The sequence below is a fragment of the Vitis vinifera genome, chromosome 18 (genome assembly GCF_030704535.1).
Source record: "Vitis vinifera cultivar Pinot Noir 40024 chromosome 18, ASM3070453v1".
NCBI lineage: Eukaryota > Viridiplantae > Streptophyta > Magnoliopsida > Vitales > Vitaceae > Vitis > Vitis vinifera.
This window is the reverse complement of record NC_081822.1, coordinates 3,883,361-3,900,211: the sequence shown is the minus strand read 5'-3', so window position 1 is coordinate 3,900,211 and position 16,851 is coordinate 3,883,361. Positions and strand designations below refer to the sequence as shown.

General features: G+C 33.7%; 1 protein-coding gene across 2 annotated transcripts; it reads left to right on the top strand.

Annotated features, from left to right (window-relative positions):
• The first annotated feature begins 1,551 nt into the window (after window positions 1-1,551).
• LOC100260778 (uncharacterized) lies at window positions 1,552-16,535 on the top strand. 2 transcript variants are annotated; one of them, XM_010665975.3, is made up of 14 exons: window positions 1,552-1,730; window positions 1,861-1,989; window positions 2,196-2,283; window positions 2,829-2,928; window positions 3,005-3,099; window positions 3,204-3,275; window positions 3,491-3,568; window positions 4,579-4,703; window positions 6,909-6,981; window positions 7,849-7,910; window positions 7,993-8,373; window positions 10,861-10,963; window positions 12,561-12,790; window positions 16,267-16,535. In XM_010665975.3, the coding sequence occupies exons 2-13, from the start codon at window positions 1,910-1,912 to the stop codon at window positions 12,759-12,761; spliced, it is 1,458 nt and encodes a 485-aa protein (XP_010664277.1). In that variant the 5' UTR covers window positions 1,552-1,730; window positions 1,861-1,909; the 3' UTR covers window positions 12,762-12,790; window positions 16,267-16,535. The 2 variants fall into 2 exon arrangements, with proteins under 2 accessions (XP_010664277.1, XP_002285818.1); XM_002285782.5 differs by having other exon boundaries at window positions 1,553-1,730; window positions 3,026-3,099.
• Window positions 16,536-16,851: the final 316 nt, after the last annotated feature.

Sequence of the window (16,851 nt, the reverse complement as noted above, 5' to 3'; positions counted from 1 at the left end):
TTGTTACTGTTAAAGATGGAAGACTTTTGTCGGTTTGTAATATACATGTACTTTTTTAGAAGTCAAATAATTATTTCCTAAATATGGCATTTTACTTATGAGATTAATATTATCAATTGACAATTTATTTTTATTTTTTTTACTGTAAAAACTAATTCAAGGTCAATATAATAAGAGATTTTAAAATTTTAAAATACAATTAAAACTAGAAAACCCTTTAAAATTTAAAAATATAAAATAAAATATTAACATTCATTTTACTAAATCATACTAATAAAAAACATAGATTTTTTAAATAGTTTGAAGTACAACGAGAGTCAATATATGTTTTTTTATTTTTAAGTATTTTTATTTTAATTGTATTTAATTTTTATTTTTATTGTAATTGTATTTCATTTTTAAGGATTTTAGTTTTAATTTCTAAAATTTCTCATTTTATTATTGATGTCAACTAATAAATTTTTATTCAATTTTATTTAAAAAAAAAAGAGAAGACGAGTGGATTTATATAATAATTATTTCTTAAAAATAATTACTATTGCTTTGAGTTTTATTTTTAATCACAAGAATAAGAAATATTTAAAATTAAACCACATAATTATTTTAAAATAGTTAATCTATTATTGTGATGATGACGATTATGATTATTTTTACTATTATTATCAAGACTATTTCAATATTTCAATATTAGATAATGAAAACAATGTTCGACAAAGTTTTGTGCCAATAGACATTGTCGATAACATAAAAAATCAATTTAAAATAAATAAATAAAATAAAATAGAATTTAGATATTATGATATTTGTTAGGAAATATTGTAGCGAGTTAAAGGTAAACGTGGGCATAAAATGAGAAACCTACAAAAAGTATTCATTAAAGGATAATTTATGAACAAATCAATTTGCAAAAAGTTTTATTTAGTTTTTTTAAATCTCAAAAGTCAAAAGATTTATTATATATTTATAGAGATTTGACAAATTCATGTTCAATAGGTGATCTTATGGCCAACACCAAAATACTATTTCAATTATGAATCAATTATCAAGGGAGCACAAAAAATCAAAATCAAACTTTATTTCAAAATTTATTTTATAGTAGATATTTTTTGTCACAACAAATGGAGAGTCGCAAAAGATTAATTAAAATAAGGTAATGGATATTGTGGTAAGAAAATGAAAAGTTAATTCATGCATTTTTTCGGTTTCCCAATAAAATAATTGAGGGGAATTAGGATGTGAAAAAACATATTCAATTTGAAAAGGTAAGATATTTATAAGAAAATTAATTTTTTATAAGGGGATTTTCGAGTAGAAATGTTATAAAAGTTGGCATAATTTTAATAAAATATAGGTATAAAACAAATCCATTGGAATATATATTTTTTAATAATGTCACAACGAACATAAGCAATTAAACTCATGACAAAAATATCTGAATATTAAATATAAGCTAAAGAGAGATTTAAATGTGATTAAATGGAACAATAGGAAATTGACAGCTGGAGACAACTAGGACCCGACGTGGCATGCCTATAAGTAGTTCAAGCGAATCACAAACGGAACTCCGAAACAACGCTCCCGTTGGGAGCTCGATTGCTCGGAACGAAAGACGCTCACTATAACTAATCACGAATTCTGCCGGATTTGATATAAAACCCTAGATTCAACCTTTTCAACGGCCACAAGCTCTTGTGATCTCTGATCCTCCGTTCGCACCGACTTTACTTCCGGTGAGTTTTTCCCCTAAATTGGTGCAAAGTCCTGTCGGATTCAAGTTATCCGGATAAGATCACAGCGCCCCGGTTCAGTTGTATAGTTGTCTAAGATAGAATTTTGCCATATTTTTTTTCTTTCTCACAGGCTAGGGTTTTAAAGATTGGCAGTGTGATCGTTGTTGAAAAGCGAAACCATGACTAGAAAAACCAGCAGCTGTAGTATTTGTGAGAAATCGAATCTTGCTTCTATTTGCGCCGTTTGCGTCAATTACAGGTATGCAATTTTGAAAGCTGATATCAACCATCTGTGATTTTACCGCAAATCGGAGGGAGAATCAGTCCGCATGTTTTTTCCCATAGGAGATTGGTTGCGTACTCGTGTTATTAGATTGATTTAACGTTATTGCGTGAACTCGGTTATAGAAGGCTATAAATGTTAGATTATTGCCAATTGTGACTGATTAGTGTGGTAATATGCAGATTAAATGAATATAATACTTCATTGAAATCATCGAAGGGTCGTCGGGACTCCCTTTACTTGAGATTGAGTGAAGTTCTTGTGGCAAAGGTTTGATTTGTATGCCTTAAGAACTTTTAGATTCTTTCTTATTTTCTCTCTTTTTTCTCATTGTTTGATTGAATTTTTCACCGTTTCCTCCATGTAAAAATAAAACGGGTTTATGTTAGGGCCAGCGTAGTGCATTTGTAGCTTCTTGTAGCGTCTCTCTTTGACTCTTTGAAATTTATATTGAAAGAAGGTGCTTGAACTTTCGCACAGATCCACCTATGAAGAACTGAACTTTTCTGGCAAGTGCTTTGGGCACCCCAACCTTTTGTGTCTTAAATTGCTTCAGCTTGCAACCAGAGACCCGGCAAAGCACTTTTCTATCCAGAAAGTGGTCTCACGATGCCAAAAAAAAAAAAAAGAACTAGACTCTTAATATGATTGAAAGTTCTTTAATAGACTTAACCACCAGCATTTTCTGATCTTATGATCAAGAACTCGGGCATTTCATTTAAATGGATCTACTTCATTACATTTTAAGTGAAGGCATCTCCACATATCCTGTTTATTTCCCTTATTCTAGTTTAGTTTTTTGTTTATAACACCAGGGGAAGGCAGATGATCAAATAAATTGGAGAGTACTTCAAAATGAGAAGCTGGCCAGGCTGAGGGAGAAGCTTCGTCATAGAAAAGAACAATATTTGGATGGTTGGATGCCTCTTAGTTACTGTCAAGTGCAATTTAATTTGAGTACCATCCACACATTTGTTTATGACCCTGTTAGAACCAATTGATGTTTTTATAGGGAAGGCTAAAGTTGAGAAGATGTCTAATGATTTGAAACTCAAATATGGGCTGCTTGAATCAGCCATGTCCATGGTACTACAAATTTCTGGTTTTTTTTCTGAGTGAAGGTTTAAGTTATATATTCTGAGATTCCATATGGCTTTTAGATGTTTTATTTATTTGTTTACTCATTGCAGTTGGAAAAAAATCGCGTGGAACAACTGGAGAAGTTCTATCCTAACCTTATTTGCACACAGAACTTAGGGCTTGTGAGAACCATTTCCCAAAACTGTTCTTTTTGGATGCTTCTATCAAATTTGCTTTTTGACGTGTTCATTATTCATCAACATGGGCTTAACCTGACAAAAACCCAATATACTTAAACTGATCAAAGGATATTGCTTAGGAATATGTTTGTAGTCTTGCTTGTTCCATCTTTGATGTTCTACTATATTTGATGCTTAAGATAACTTCCTAACTGCAGATGGCAATAACCTCTGAACGTTTTCATAAGCAGTCGGTGGTTATAAAACAGATATGCAAATTATTCCCTCAACGTCGGGTAAGCAGCTTGGAAGTTAATATATCTAATTCTTCCGTGTGATTTAACCATGGTATTTTCTATAATCGACTATATTGTTTTAAAAATTTTGATGGCCAGTCACATATTTAATATTGAACGCCTTTTAGATGTCATAATGGCATGTCTGTTATTTTATTTTCTATTTTTTTTGGTTTATTTTCTCCGCCATAGTGTTTTTGCAGATAAAAGCTATCCATGGTGGTAGTTTTTTCTAATTATTTGGGATGAATGCTCGAAGTTTGTCCATTTGATCTCAATATCCATATTGTTCAATCATGAAAGATGTGCAATTCTACTCTTAATGCGTGTGTATCTTTTCTCCCTTTGGTTTCCTGATGATACCTATGAACATAAGTTGCAAGTATTGAGTAACTCATCTTGAAGTTCAAAATGGAATGGAAAATCATAGGGAAAATGGTTGTATTATGGTAAAGAACTGAAAATTAGACTTTTCATGTGTAGTTGGGTTGCATCTCTTTTAGTGTTCGTTAGTGCAAATGGTAAACAATAATCAGAATCAAGCTCTTATGATTAAATGTTGATGGAATGGAAATTAGGCTACCAAATTCTGCATTATTTTGGTCCCAAGCTTTAGTCCAAAATTGAGCCTGCCCCTGGGTTCCTCATGTTTTTATACAATATGCATTGTTTTTGTGTTTCAAATATTTAATGAGATACTATCTTTGTTACCATCATTATTGATGATTATCCTCTAACTATAGTTAGTTTTGTTGATTGGTTGGGCTCTCGTTGAGATTGTTTTTGCCCTACCTATTTTGGTTGTTCTCTTTCCTCTTTTTGTTGTTTTGGCGGTGGGTGTATAGGTATTGTATACCTTGAGTTGCACTTTTGGCGCCTCTTACTAATGTATCTTTTTCGTTATCTATAAAAAAAAAAAATATTTGCTACCGTCAAGGGTGTGTTCGTAGATTCCTAGGCTTTCTTCTCAAACCTAGCTGATAACACTTCTGTTTGATTGTTGTGGCTAGGTGAATATTGATGGAGAGAAGAAAGATGGATCTAGTAGGCCATATGACCAAATTTGTAATGTACGCTTACCGAGAGTACTTGATCCTCATTCTGTCCCATCAGATGAGCTTGCTGCCTCATTGGGGTAAAATTTCTCACTTTATGTTACATGGGTTTTGGTACAGGTATCTAGTGTGGGTATATATCTAGGTGTCTAATCCTTCATATCTTAAATTTTAGATGAAGGGACTAGATAAAAAAGGATATTGAATGGTGCTTGGATTTGATATAATCAAAGAAAATTTTAATCATTTTATTCTCAAATTTATTAAACTGCATGATAATTTTCTTAGTTGGTGTTTTTTAATATTAAATACAAGAGAATATAAGCTTGTAAATAAAATTATAAACATTTTTAAACAAAAAATAATAATACATATATCATCAATTTTTTTTTGTCTTTAAATATGTTGAAGTATTGCATATTATTGTCTCATATATATATATATATATATTGTTTTATTTAATAAAACATCTTCAATATGTATATTATCACTTGTTTTATTACCTTTTGGAGTTGTTTCCAACATTTCTATAGTTTTGATCAATTTTGATTCTACCAATAATTTTTTTTTTCTAGATTTCTATAAATCCAATCATTGATATTTTGGCATTGTCTAATATTTTTATCTTTGGATAGAACAAAATGGCTAAACAAAAGTTTCATAACCTACCAAATGTTCAAAAGAGGTTTTGTTTATTTGATTTTTTTTAGTAGAGTTCAGACCATGATTTCAGTCTAAGAAACCTTTTGAGTTTTGCGTTTGTCAAACTTTGGTATTTATGCTATCCTGGAGTTGATACTATTGAGATACTGAGGTTTGGTTACCAATTTTTTTTCACCCTCGTTCTATAAACAAATAGATTTATTAAAAGAAAGTGGTGTACAAAGAGAAGGATGAGAAATCCTTTATGCCATGTTTGGTTCCAATAAAGCACTAAGGCAAGAAAAAAATGTTAAAAGAATGATTTTTGGTTTCACTATGGAAAATATGAAATAAAATAAAATATAAAAAATAATAAGAAAAGAAGAAAAATGTTAAAAGAATGATTTTTGGTTACACTATGGAAAATATAATTAAAATTAGTCAAAAAATTATGCAATTTTAAATTATTTAATCTTTATATAGAAGAGTTAAAATAATGAAATTAGTTTGAAGTAGTATATAAAAATAATTTATTGACTTTAAATCTATTTGTTATTTTCCTTCACTTCTTCTTTCCTTATATTTTTTCTCTTTATTTTCTTTCCCTCTCATTTTCCTTCAAATTTCCTGGGAACCAAACATAGCCTTAAAGAGAGCCTTGGGACTAGTTATACAAAGAGGCAGGTGAATAAATATGCCCTAGTATATTTGCTTGTATTCTTGAAACTCTTCCCATTTTGATAAATGAGAATATTTGTGGGATCAAATAATCATAACAGCTTAACCGCATCAAATATATGAATACAGTGTCTATAGTGAAGAATAATCTAATCTTTTGGTATTGTCATACGCCCATAGTTCAATGGAGCTTTTTGTCATTGTTTTTGATTGACAATATTTTAATTCCTTAATGTTTTCATTGTATGATTCTTCGGAACAAAACTTATTTAATATTTCAAAAAATGTTGTAGTTCTCACTGATCTGATGTTCCCCATGACAATATTGGAGGCTGGGAAATCAGGATATTTATCCTTCATTGCCAGTTTAAAGGTTATTGTATTATATTTCTAAATGAGCGTAGAAATATGATCTTAGATTGCTTCTCTAGGGGTTTCCCAGCATTTTCTTTTACATGAAAAATGAAATAGGAAGGCATATAAGCCATGGATTCTTGATATCCAACAAGTCAGCTTCCTTGTTTGTTTATGAGTTTCATCCCAGATTATGTTAACTTTCACACAATTTAATGATCTTCTGGTCTTTTGAAATGGTGTATAAATCAATTTTAGGATATTTTGGTGGGAAAATCTGCATTTTTTAAAATATTGCCATTTTTTCTCATACCTGAACCTGAATTCAATTGGTAAGAACTCCTATGTCTAAGATTATTCTGAAATGCATTTAGCGCATTTTATGATCATAATTCTTGATGTGGCTTTTCAGATTGATCTGAAATAGTTATGTGGGAGTGTTTTATATTGTTTTTAAATATCTTTGTATATAGTATTACATGGTCCACAAATACAGTTTTTTGGTTTTTTTAATAGGTATGATCCACAAGTACAGTTCTGGGCCATATTTGAAAATTTGTATGCTTGCCTTTAATTACACTAATTAGTAATATGTAATGGTTGGAAAACAGGTACATGGTGCAACTTCTAAATCTTGTGGTTTACAACTTGGCTGCTCCTGCCCTTCATAACTCAGGTTTTGCGGTAATCTCTGAATGCACCCTCCATGTAGTGACTTTCAAGTTTCCATTAGGATCATAAAATTTATTTATTTGGGAATCGGCTCAATTTTGTCAAATTTCCCTGGTTCCCTGGGGATGAATTTTCTTGAAAGTATCTTGCCTATCAAAAAAAAAATAAAATCTTGAAAGTATCTTTGATGATAATACAAAATTTAAATTGAAGAAAATTTCATTATTTTTTGAAGGTATTGGTAAGATGTAGCCTGCTATTTTTCTTTTCAAAAGAAAAAAAGGAAGAAGAAAGTTTTGGTTAAAATGTTTTGAATAAACATATCTTTTGGTAATATAGATAATAATAAAATCAGGAAAACATATCTTTTGGTAATTACCTTATAATAATTTCTGGAAATTTTGTGAAAGTATATCTTTTGGTAATATAGGACTGCCAAAATTTAAAGATTAGGACATGAATATTGTAGACGTTTTGCTTGAAAGTTTTGCATGACTACGGTTTTGGTGGATTATTATATATGCATGCCAAAAATAAGGTTTGATACCTTATCTAGACTTAGCATGAATCCTCTAATGATCTTTGCGCCTCTTAATTTATATTGATGCTTCTTTTGCTTTCTCCTTTTTTGAGTTCCCAAAAAATTCCTTGAGTTTTATTTTATTTTTTCCTGCCCATTTTGCCTTAGGTTATGCAAATTATATCTTCAATAAAAATTTTCTAAGATATGTCCCATCGTCAAAGGTGTGGTAACTTAGGTTGAAGTAATTTTTAAAGCCTTAAGGACAATAAACAGAGCTTAGGATGTTGTACTTGGTTCTTTTTTCATTTGAATTTAATTTTGTTCTCTGTAATGCTCATACCATAATTTTGTTTCAGGGTTCATGCTCTAGAATATGGCAGCGAGAGTCTTATTGGAATCCACGGCCGTCTTCCAGAAGGTACTTTAGCTGGAAATATGACCTGATGTGGTTGACTTGGATTATAGGTATTTCATGAGAGTGATTTAACTTTGTGTTGCAGCAATGAATATCCCCTGTTTATACCGCGACAAAATCTTTGCTCCACTAATGGGGAAAATTCATGGTCTGAAAGAAGCTCGAGTAATTTTGGCATTGCTTCAATGGAATCTGACAGGAAGCCTCGTCTAGAATCCTCAGGAAGTAGTAGTTTTAACTATTCTTCAGCTTCTCTGCATTCTGTTGAAACTCACAAGGACCTGCAGAAAGGAATTTCACTTCTTAAAAAAAGTGTGGCATGCTTAACCACATACTGTTATAGCTCATTATGTTTAGATGTTCCTACTGAGGCTTCTACATTTGAAGCATTTGCAAAGTTGTTGGCCATACTATCTTCTTCCAAGGAAGTTCGATCTGTTTTCTCCTTGAAAATGGCTTGCTCAAGGTATATATTACTCCGGTCATCTCATATGTGATACTTAAATCTGTAGATATTCATGTTCTTCTGTATTCCAATTTTGATCCCTAATATAGACTCAGTATCATTTTATTGATTTTATTATGAATCATCATATTCCATTCAGAGCCTTTTGTTTTTTGGAGAACATCTGAACCTTTACTGAATGACCATTCCTTTAGGAATTAAAGCTACAAGTGTTTTGCAACTAACACTTGCTCTCTGTGGCATTGAAAAATGTAATATATGTCCATTATTTATTGATGTGGGCCCATTTTCAGCAGTGGGTTTGTACAAACTGTAACATGCAATATGCAACTGTACTCGACAATCTTTATCAGATATCAGAACACAGCCTTGGTAAATAGGATACTCCAACATAAATTCACATTGAATACGCTTTCAAGGAACTGAAAGTTTCTGTTGGAAGTTGGAAGTTGAAGTCATAGAATTTGGACTACAAAAATGTCTTCTGACTTATTTCCCCAAGATTTCAGGTTTTGGTGGTGGGATGATGGTCTGCTGCAATTTGTTCCTTCTCGTTGTTTTTTTTGGCCTTTTGGCTTCTTTGTATACATCGTGTATACCTTTATGCCTTTTCTTTTGTTGATAATACAATCTTTACTCACCTATCAAAAAAAAAAGGAAAAAAATGGTCTGCTGCAATCTGGCTGAAGAATTTAGATCTTATTCTTTTAAGAAAAATCAATGAACAATGGTTTTTGCTTTTAGCTGCCATTAGGAGTGGCCCTTATTTGAGTGGTCCCATGCTTCATTAGTAATGGAGAGCCTTTCAATGATGGGTTTCTTAGATACTCATTCATGTGAACAGCTTGGCCTTTTTTGTAGGCTGTTCTTGTATATGTCTTTTGCTGTTTGTGCTGTGATGTTTTGTGTATGGTGCCTGTGTACATATGGTGCACCCCCTTTCTTTGGTGCTCTTTTAATACATGGTTTTTTTGTCTACAAAAAAAAAGTTGGGACCCATTTGGGGGCTTGGGGGGGTGGCATCCTTGGTGTGTATTGGTAGAGATTTCAATTTGTTCAAATTCCCTTTGCCTTTGGAAAGAAGAAATTGTGTGAGAATCTTAATGGCCAAGGGATGTTTGCTGGACTTTATGGAGGAGCTCTCCTTGGTAGATCCCCTCAGCTTAGTGGTTTTTAGACTTGGTGTGATGGGCTGAACACGCCTTCAATGTCAACAATTGATTGTTTACTTGTTATGGGAGATTGGGAGGTTCATTTTGTTAATTCTGTGGAAAGCTTATATCATTCCCTTGGTTTATTGGAGGGAGGTGGCCTTGGTGGTTGATGTTTAGTATGTAGTGGCTTCATGAGACATTTTCAAGATTAGGAGTTGAATTAGCATCGAGGAGTTGCTTCAAAGGCTTCAAATGTGTTAGGGAGGTACAATAGGGATGAGAATAGTTTGGTTTAGGAAGCTAGTAACAATGTGAGTTCTTAGTGAAATCTTTTCGCCCTATTTTGGTATTGGATGGAGTGGTGCCCTTTACCTGGAAGGAAGTGTGGGTTCTAGGTTTCAGGCTCTTGGGCTCCTTCAAAAGTGGGATTCTTTGTGTGAGAGGCTGCATGGGGGAGGATCTTGATCTTGGATCCGCTCAAAAGAAAAGGGAGTGGCTTGTAGCAAGTAGTGTTGTTTGTGTATAAATGCAAAAGAATGAACTAAGCAGCTTCTCATGTTGGAAAGCTAGAGGGCTGTCTCACTTTTTGTTCTCTTTTTTCTGTATCTCTTAGGTTCTCCTTTCTTTGGTGAAAGGGTTGCTAATGGATTGTCTCAGGTGTTCTGTAGGGGAAAAAAAAGAAGGTTGGGTTGGAGGAACACAACCCAAAATCATTGTAAATGACTCCCTTTTTATATCCCTTGCCACTGGTTTTGCCTGTCTCTTCAAACTGGCCCTCCATTCTTGCTTGACCTCATTGAGTGGTGGTGCTGCAAGTAGAGGGAGTGTTGTTGTGGCTTTTGGTTGTCTCTTTCACTTTTTGGTTCCTTTTCATAGGTGCACCACCTCCTTCCCCCTTCTCTTTTTTCTATTCAACTCTTTTAATATATTATTATTTACCTATTAAAAAAGGGGTGGTTCTTGATTTTGTTCACATATATATCAATCTTCAAAAAAATAGGAATTTGCCAACTGAAGAGGGATCTAAAATCTCAGGTGCTGGGAATTTTATCAAGATCAATTTTGGTTTAAAATTTTTTTTGGGGTTGTTATTCTAGGTACTTCTACCATCTTCCCTTAAAGAATATTGAAAAGTAAATGCGAGGATTATAGAGTATGAAACTAAAGCATTTTCTATGTCTTCAACCAGAACCAGTCATCCTAATGGTTATTTGTTTGTCTGAAAGTTCTATTATACTTTGAAATATCATGTAAAGGGAACATTGTGTTTTTTTGTTTTAATGCTTACGTGATTTATGAAAGTGTCACATTCTTTGGAGATTTGATTTTGCAGGTCATGTAAACAAGTTCAACAATTGAACAAATCCATATGGAACATGAATTCAGCAATTTCATCAAGCACTTTACTGGAGAGTGCGCATACACTGCCTATGACGGTATTTGGGCCTTAACTTCATCTCAAAAGAAGCATTCAAATTTTTTAATCATAGTTAGTGCACTTTGATTCATTGAAAAATATTGGAACTTCTTTTATCTGTTATTAACTAATAAAATATCAGCAATATTTTGGACTCTTTGCTGTTACTATAGATGGGTTTCTTTTTCTAATAATTCATTATTCAAGAAGTATTTCTTACTAGAAAGAAATTTGTGCATCATTTTTTTGAACATTTAGTGGAATGATTTGGTCACTTTTTCATGTGGGCTCAAGGTTTTTTGGGTCCTTGCTTGGTTGCTTCTTGTTGAAGTTTCTTTCAACACTTGACAAGGCTCTACTTTGCAAATGGAGTTGGCGTTTTGCTGAATGAAAGGGAGGGTCATTTGGAAGCACGTTATCATTGGGAAGTATGGGGAAGAAGAAGAAGGGGGGTGGCGCTCTCTTGATGTGAGGGATGGGTATGGTGTCGGTTTATGGAAAACCATAAGAGAATTGGGATCTTTTGAGTAGTAGGATTGCTTAGTGGGTAATGGTCGGAGGGTGAAACTTTGGTAGGACAAGTGATGTGGAGTCAAACCATTGTGTGTTTCATTCCCTTCTTTATTTGCCTTGGCTGTTTCAAAAGATCTATGAGTGGTGGATATTTGAAATTCTTCCATTGAAGAAGGGGGTTAGAGTCCTTGCTCTCTAGGCCTTTCAACAATTGGGAGGTGGATAGTGTGGAGCAGTTTATGTTGAGTTTGCATGAGAAGAGGGTGTTTAAGGATGAAGAAGATGGGGTGCTTTGGATAGAGATAAAGAGCGGAACATTTACAGTCAAATCCCTCTATTTTGCTTGGAGCTAGGCAATTCAGTCTCTTTTCCAATGAGCATCATTTGGAATTTGTGGGTGTTGCCTAAGGTGGGCTTCTTTGCTTGGGGACCAACGTGGGGAAAAGCCTTAACCTTGGATCAAGTTTAGAGAAGGGGTTGGTCTTCAGCTAATAGATGTTCTCTTTGCCAAAACGATAATAAATCCATAGATCACATCCTTGTTCACTGTGTAAAGAAAATGGTTTTATGTCAATTGCATTTTACTCTTTTTGGGGTGTCTTGTGTGGCCTCCTCTTTGGTTGGAGAGACCTTTCTAGGTTGGCATGGTTTTTTCATGGGCAAAAAGTGTAAGAAGGATTGGAGGGTATCTCTACGCATCTTTTAGACAGTTTGGAAGGAAATAAACAAAATTGCTTTTGAAAATGAGGAGCTTTCCATCCAAAGGCTAAAAAACTCTTTTGTCTAGTTAGCTTCTTTCATCAGTTGGGCACTTGTTGAGGGTGAGTGGTGATTTTGTAGCCCCTCTTGTTTCTTGGTTGTGCCTTTTGGCAATTGGTGTATACTTTCTGCATACTTTGGGTTGCTCTCTTGGCATGTTCTTTTAATATATATACTTCATTACCTATAAGAAGAAGGTTCTTTACATAGATTTCATCTTCTACATGTTCCATTTTCATACTGGTTTAGAAAAATGACATTCTAGACTATATAAATTGGTTTTATTTGCTATTTTGCATGTTTTCATCTCATGCCTGTTTCTTTCTTCTTGTCTTGCCATGCAGAGGAATATTTTCGATAATAACCTTCCAAATTCTGCTGCTAGTTTCCTTTATACCACTGAGATGTCTGATATTGGAAAGAATGAAAGCCTTATTGAAGAATGGGATCTTGTGGAGCATGCCAATTTTCCACCTCCACCGTCACAAACCGAGGACATTGAGCACTGGACTCGAGCCATGATAATTGATGCTACAAAAAAATGACCGGCGCTCCTGCTGGTTGCTACTTTTTTGTAAGTTTCGTAGAAGCAATATAATAGGCTTTTGGGTTATATTTTTAAGGCTTATTAGACATCTTTATTTATATAAATTTTAATGCCATGATTTATAGAATACTTGTTGTTAGACATTTGTGGCATCCATTCCTACACCAATTTGAACACTTACAAAAGAGTCCTCCTTTATTTAATTGAAAATCTTAGAGGACTAGTATAATTATGACTTTATTTCACTGAAACTAAAGGTCTAGATTTTGGGAAGTTGCTATATCACAGACTTATCCTGTTGGGACCTAACAGTGTCTGTGTCCAGAAGTCATAGCTTTAATGCCAGAAACAGCTAGTATCCTAATATTGCATTTATAGGATGCCATCCTTTTCTGAGCTATGAGGCATATATAGACAGAATATGAAACTTAGGGACTTAGTATTAGAAGTTGGACAATTAGGTGTCTTGTTTTTCTGCTGCCACAAGTGTATATCTATGACCTTTTTAATGTTGGGAATACCTGGATATTTCCAATCCCAGTCCTGAATTTTTTAGGGTGCATGCAACTAGTCTTAGAACTCTATAGATCTATGGACAATGGAAATCATAGGCGTTTAAAAACAGATCTAGAGGGCTTAGTGCGTTATACTTCTGATTTGGATGTTTCTAGATCAATTCCAATCTGATAAAGAAACTCATAGGTGTGGTAGGTCTCATAAACTAAACAACCTTTTGTCTGATCACTCTTTCTCATGGATCTAGGCACTAGGAGAAGGGTGGTTTTTCTCTCTAAAAGGGGAGGCTAGGGTTTCTCTCTGGAGTCTGAAAATACAAGAACATAAAATGAAGCCCTAAACCCTTAAGAGGGTTTATATAGGCTTTCTTGTAGGCTTAAGTAACTTGAACCCAACATGGGCTTGAGTTACTTAATTTAGACTACTTGGGTCCTAATTAATTAATTAGCTTAGCCCAAAAAGACTATTCATCAGATCTAATACAATCTTGAGTTTTTATCATAGTTTTAAAAGGCTCAAGGCGCACCAAGGTGCAAAATACTCCTGGAGCCTGAGGTGCAAGGTGCAGGCTTTAGTGAAGTGAAGCGCACCCTAATTTACATATATATTTTTATATAATATAATTAAATTTAACAATCATTTATTTGTCTTAAACACATAAATCATCAAATATCATCCAAAACTTCAATTTAATCAACAAGGTCCCGGAAAGGTATGTTTATTTTTCCTTTATTTTTCCTCTTCTTCTTCGTCTTTTTTGCTTCTTCACAGCACAATTTGGGGCAAAATTTGGGGGTGTTGTTGGGTTGAAGTCAACCAGAAAAAGGGTTTGGAGTGAAAAACAAGGCCAAAATGGTGTCGTTTTGGCCTGTTTTTTATTTTAAAAGAACAGGCTCTAGAATGACGTCATTTTGGCTTGTTCTTTTTAAAATAAAAAAGGCCAAAATGATGCCGTTTTAAAAGAATAGGGACCAAATGACGTTGTTTTGGTCTCAAAAAAAAAAAAAAAAAAGGCTTCTCTTCTGCCCTTTGCAACTCCTCGCCGGAGAAGAAGACCAGAAGATGAAAAAGAAGAAGAAGAAGAAGATAGGGGATCGCACCTTGCACACCTAAGCGGTGCCTTTGTGAAGGGGCGTCGCTTGCCTTCAGGCGAGGTGCTGGAGGGTCGCGTTGTGCCGCCTGGAGCCTAGGTGCGCCTTTCACAACTATGGTTTTTACCAAAATGCCTTTATACACATTTGAATTAGGAACCTAAAAATTCCTTAAAAAAATCATGCCACCATGATTTAGGAATTTGAGTGAGGGTCATTGGGACCCATGAGAAAATATTGGCTACCTTAGAATTCAATTCTGAAGTTGACTTAACACCTCAGTACTAAAATATAACTTGGGTAGAGTCTATGATCTACTACCTTCTGTATGCAAACTTCCCATACACTAGTGTATGTAATTTGATGAGGTAGATTTTTTATTTTATTTTTTTTTTATAAGTAGTAATTTGATGAGGTAGATGCTATCAACCTCTCAAGATTATCACTCCAATCCTTGAGCTATAAATTCTTCTTCTATTATGTGATCAACTCATGTACTCTATCTAATGGAGTATATATCAAATTTCAATTATTGAATTAAGATTGTATGCTTTTGGGATTGTCGAAGGGGACATGTTGTTTCAAATTCATAAGATATCATGGTATCTCTATCGAAAATACCTGTTGCCGCGTGCCTTAATGAATAGTGACATAATTCATGGGGAATATATAACCACATTAAGATCTCACTCATAGGTCAAATTCACTGGTGATCTCAGTGCTAGCTCAATATTCTCTTAACTTTGAGGGTCCATGCGACATAGTAGTTTGAGGAATCATGATTACCCAATATCTAATGTCATGATTCACTGTAAGTCATGTCTAATGTGTAATCATACATATTAGTGCACTTACCATGAGAAAGTTGTTTGATAACTAAGACAAGTAATCTTTTCAATTAGGAGGTAGTGTACTGCAGTTTCTGATGGATTGCCAAATCCATGAACCGACTATAAGCTATTTACCATCTTGCAAGAATCTCATAACTTGGATGTTCTGTGTAACTCATAATGCATCAAAGCCATGTCAAATGCAAGTGATGGAGCTGTAAATGCTCAGATAACAATTAATGCAAATAAGGATGGAAAAGGGGAACCAAAATCATAATAAATTTATTAATGAAACTATATTTTGTTACATCATATCATGTTTTAATGGCTCTATCCTAAATCTTAACTGGTCTGACTGACAATGATACTCCTTTACGAAAAATGACTGGTTATTTTGCATTAGCATCTATAACCTCTCTAAAATTTTCATTTATGGATCATGACAACATGGTAAATCTGTGCATGATTCTATGATAACCTTTTTTTTGTCCATCTTTTTCAGAGGAACATATCTTAAGTGATGGGTTTCATCAAACTTGTTTTCCAGTTCCTGCTCCTTTTTTTTTTTTCACTTATATATAATTTCGGGCTGCTGCCCTTTTTGAAGGGTACCAATCTTGGCCCACCATCTAGTCAAACAACTCACTCATGTTGGCGCTTGAAAGTTGAATCCCATTGGTTCACCTAGTATTAGACTAGGTCTCTATGTTGCTTGCCATGTGGTTCTTGATTCATTGAAATTCATCCAGTAGAGTGGGTAGGACTTCATGTTGCCTGTCTTTTGGTTCTGGTTCATTGGACATCCAGGAGAGTGGAAGAATTATATATGCCTAAATTAATAATTCTAAGAAATTGAGCCATTGCAACAGCTACAAAAGTTGTCCTTGTTTGGCTTGATATGCATGATGCTTTTTCATTAATTGTAGACATGATTGACTGCAAGCCTCCTTTGTATTTGTTCTCTGGAGTTTAACTTATTTCTTTGTAAATTGGTAATGAGTTTACCAATTTATTTTGTTCTGAATGTTCTATAAATTGCTTCTCATTCATTTGTTTTAATTGATAGGTTCCAGAGACTACGCTTATTAAAGGACAAGACTCAGGAGCAAATTGTAAATTTTTCTACAATATTCTTAGTCATTATCTTGTTATACTTGTAAATAAAGATTATCTCAATGAGTGTGCATAGGTAGATTTGGGATTTTTCTTTTGTTTTCTACTTGTTATATATTCCTTGCAGTTAATCCTTAATGCAACCTCAGAAGAAGAGGGAAAATGAATTATGTAGTATTTTTACTCAGAATTAAAATACCAAAAACTTATATTATAATTACATATACACACAGCAGATGAATGAGTAATTCATCAATTAGGGTATTTTGATCTAATAGTGGATAGTGTAGACTGAGCAACTGTTACATCGTTTATCACCTGCCCTTGGAACCCAATTGGGGTGTTCAGGTTACTTCAGAATAAGAATGTTGTTGGTTTGGAGGTGTTGGTAAAAGGAATTTCATGTTCATGGCTGATTTTGTAGATTGGTTGGGGATTAGATAAAGAAGGATTTTGTTTTCGTTATCTTTTTTTTTTTTTTTTTTAAATTTATTAATACGGAGAAAGGGTTGTTAATACATTACAAATAGGTGTATTT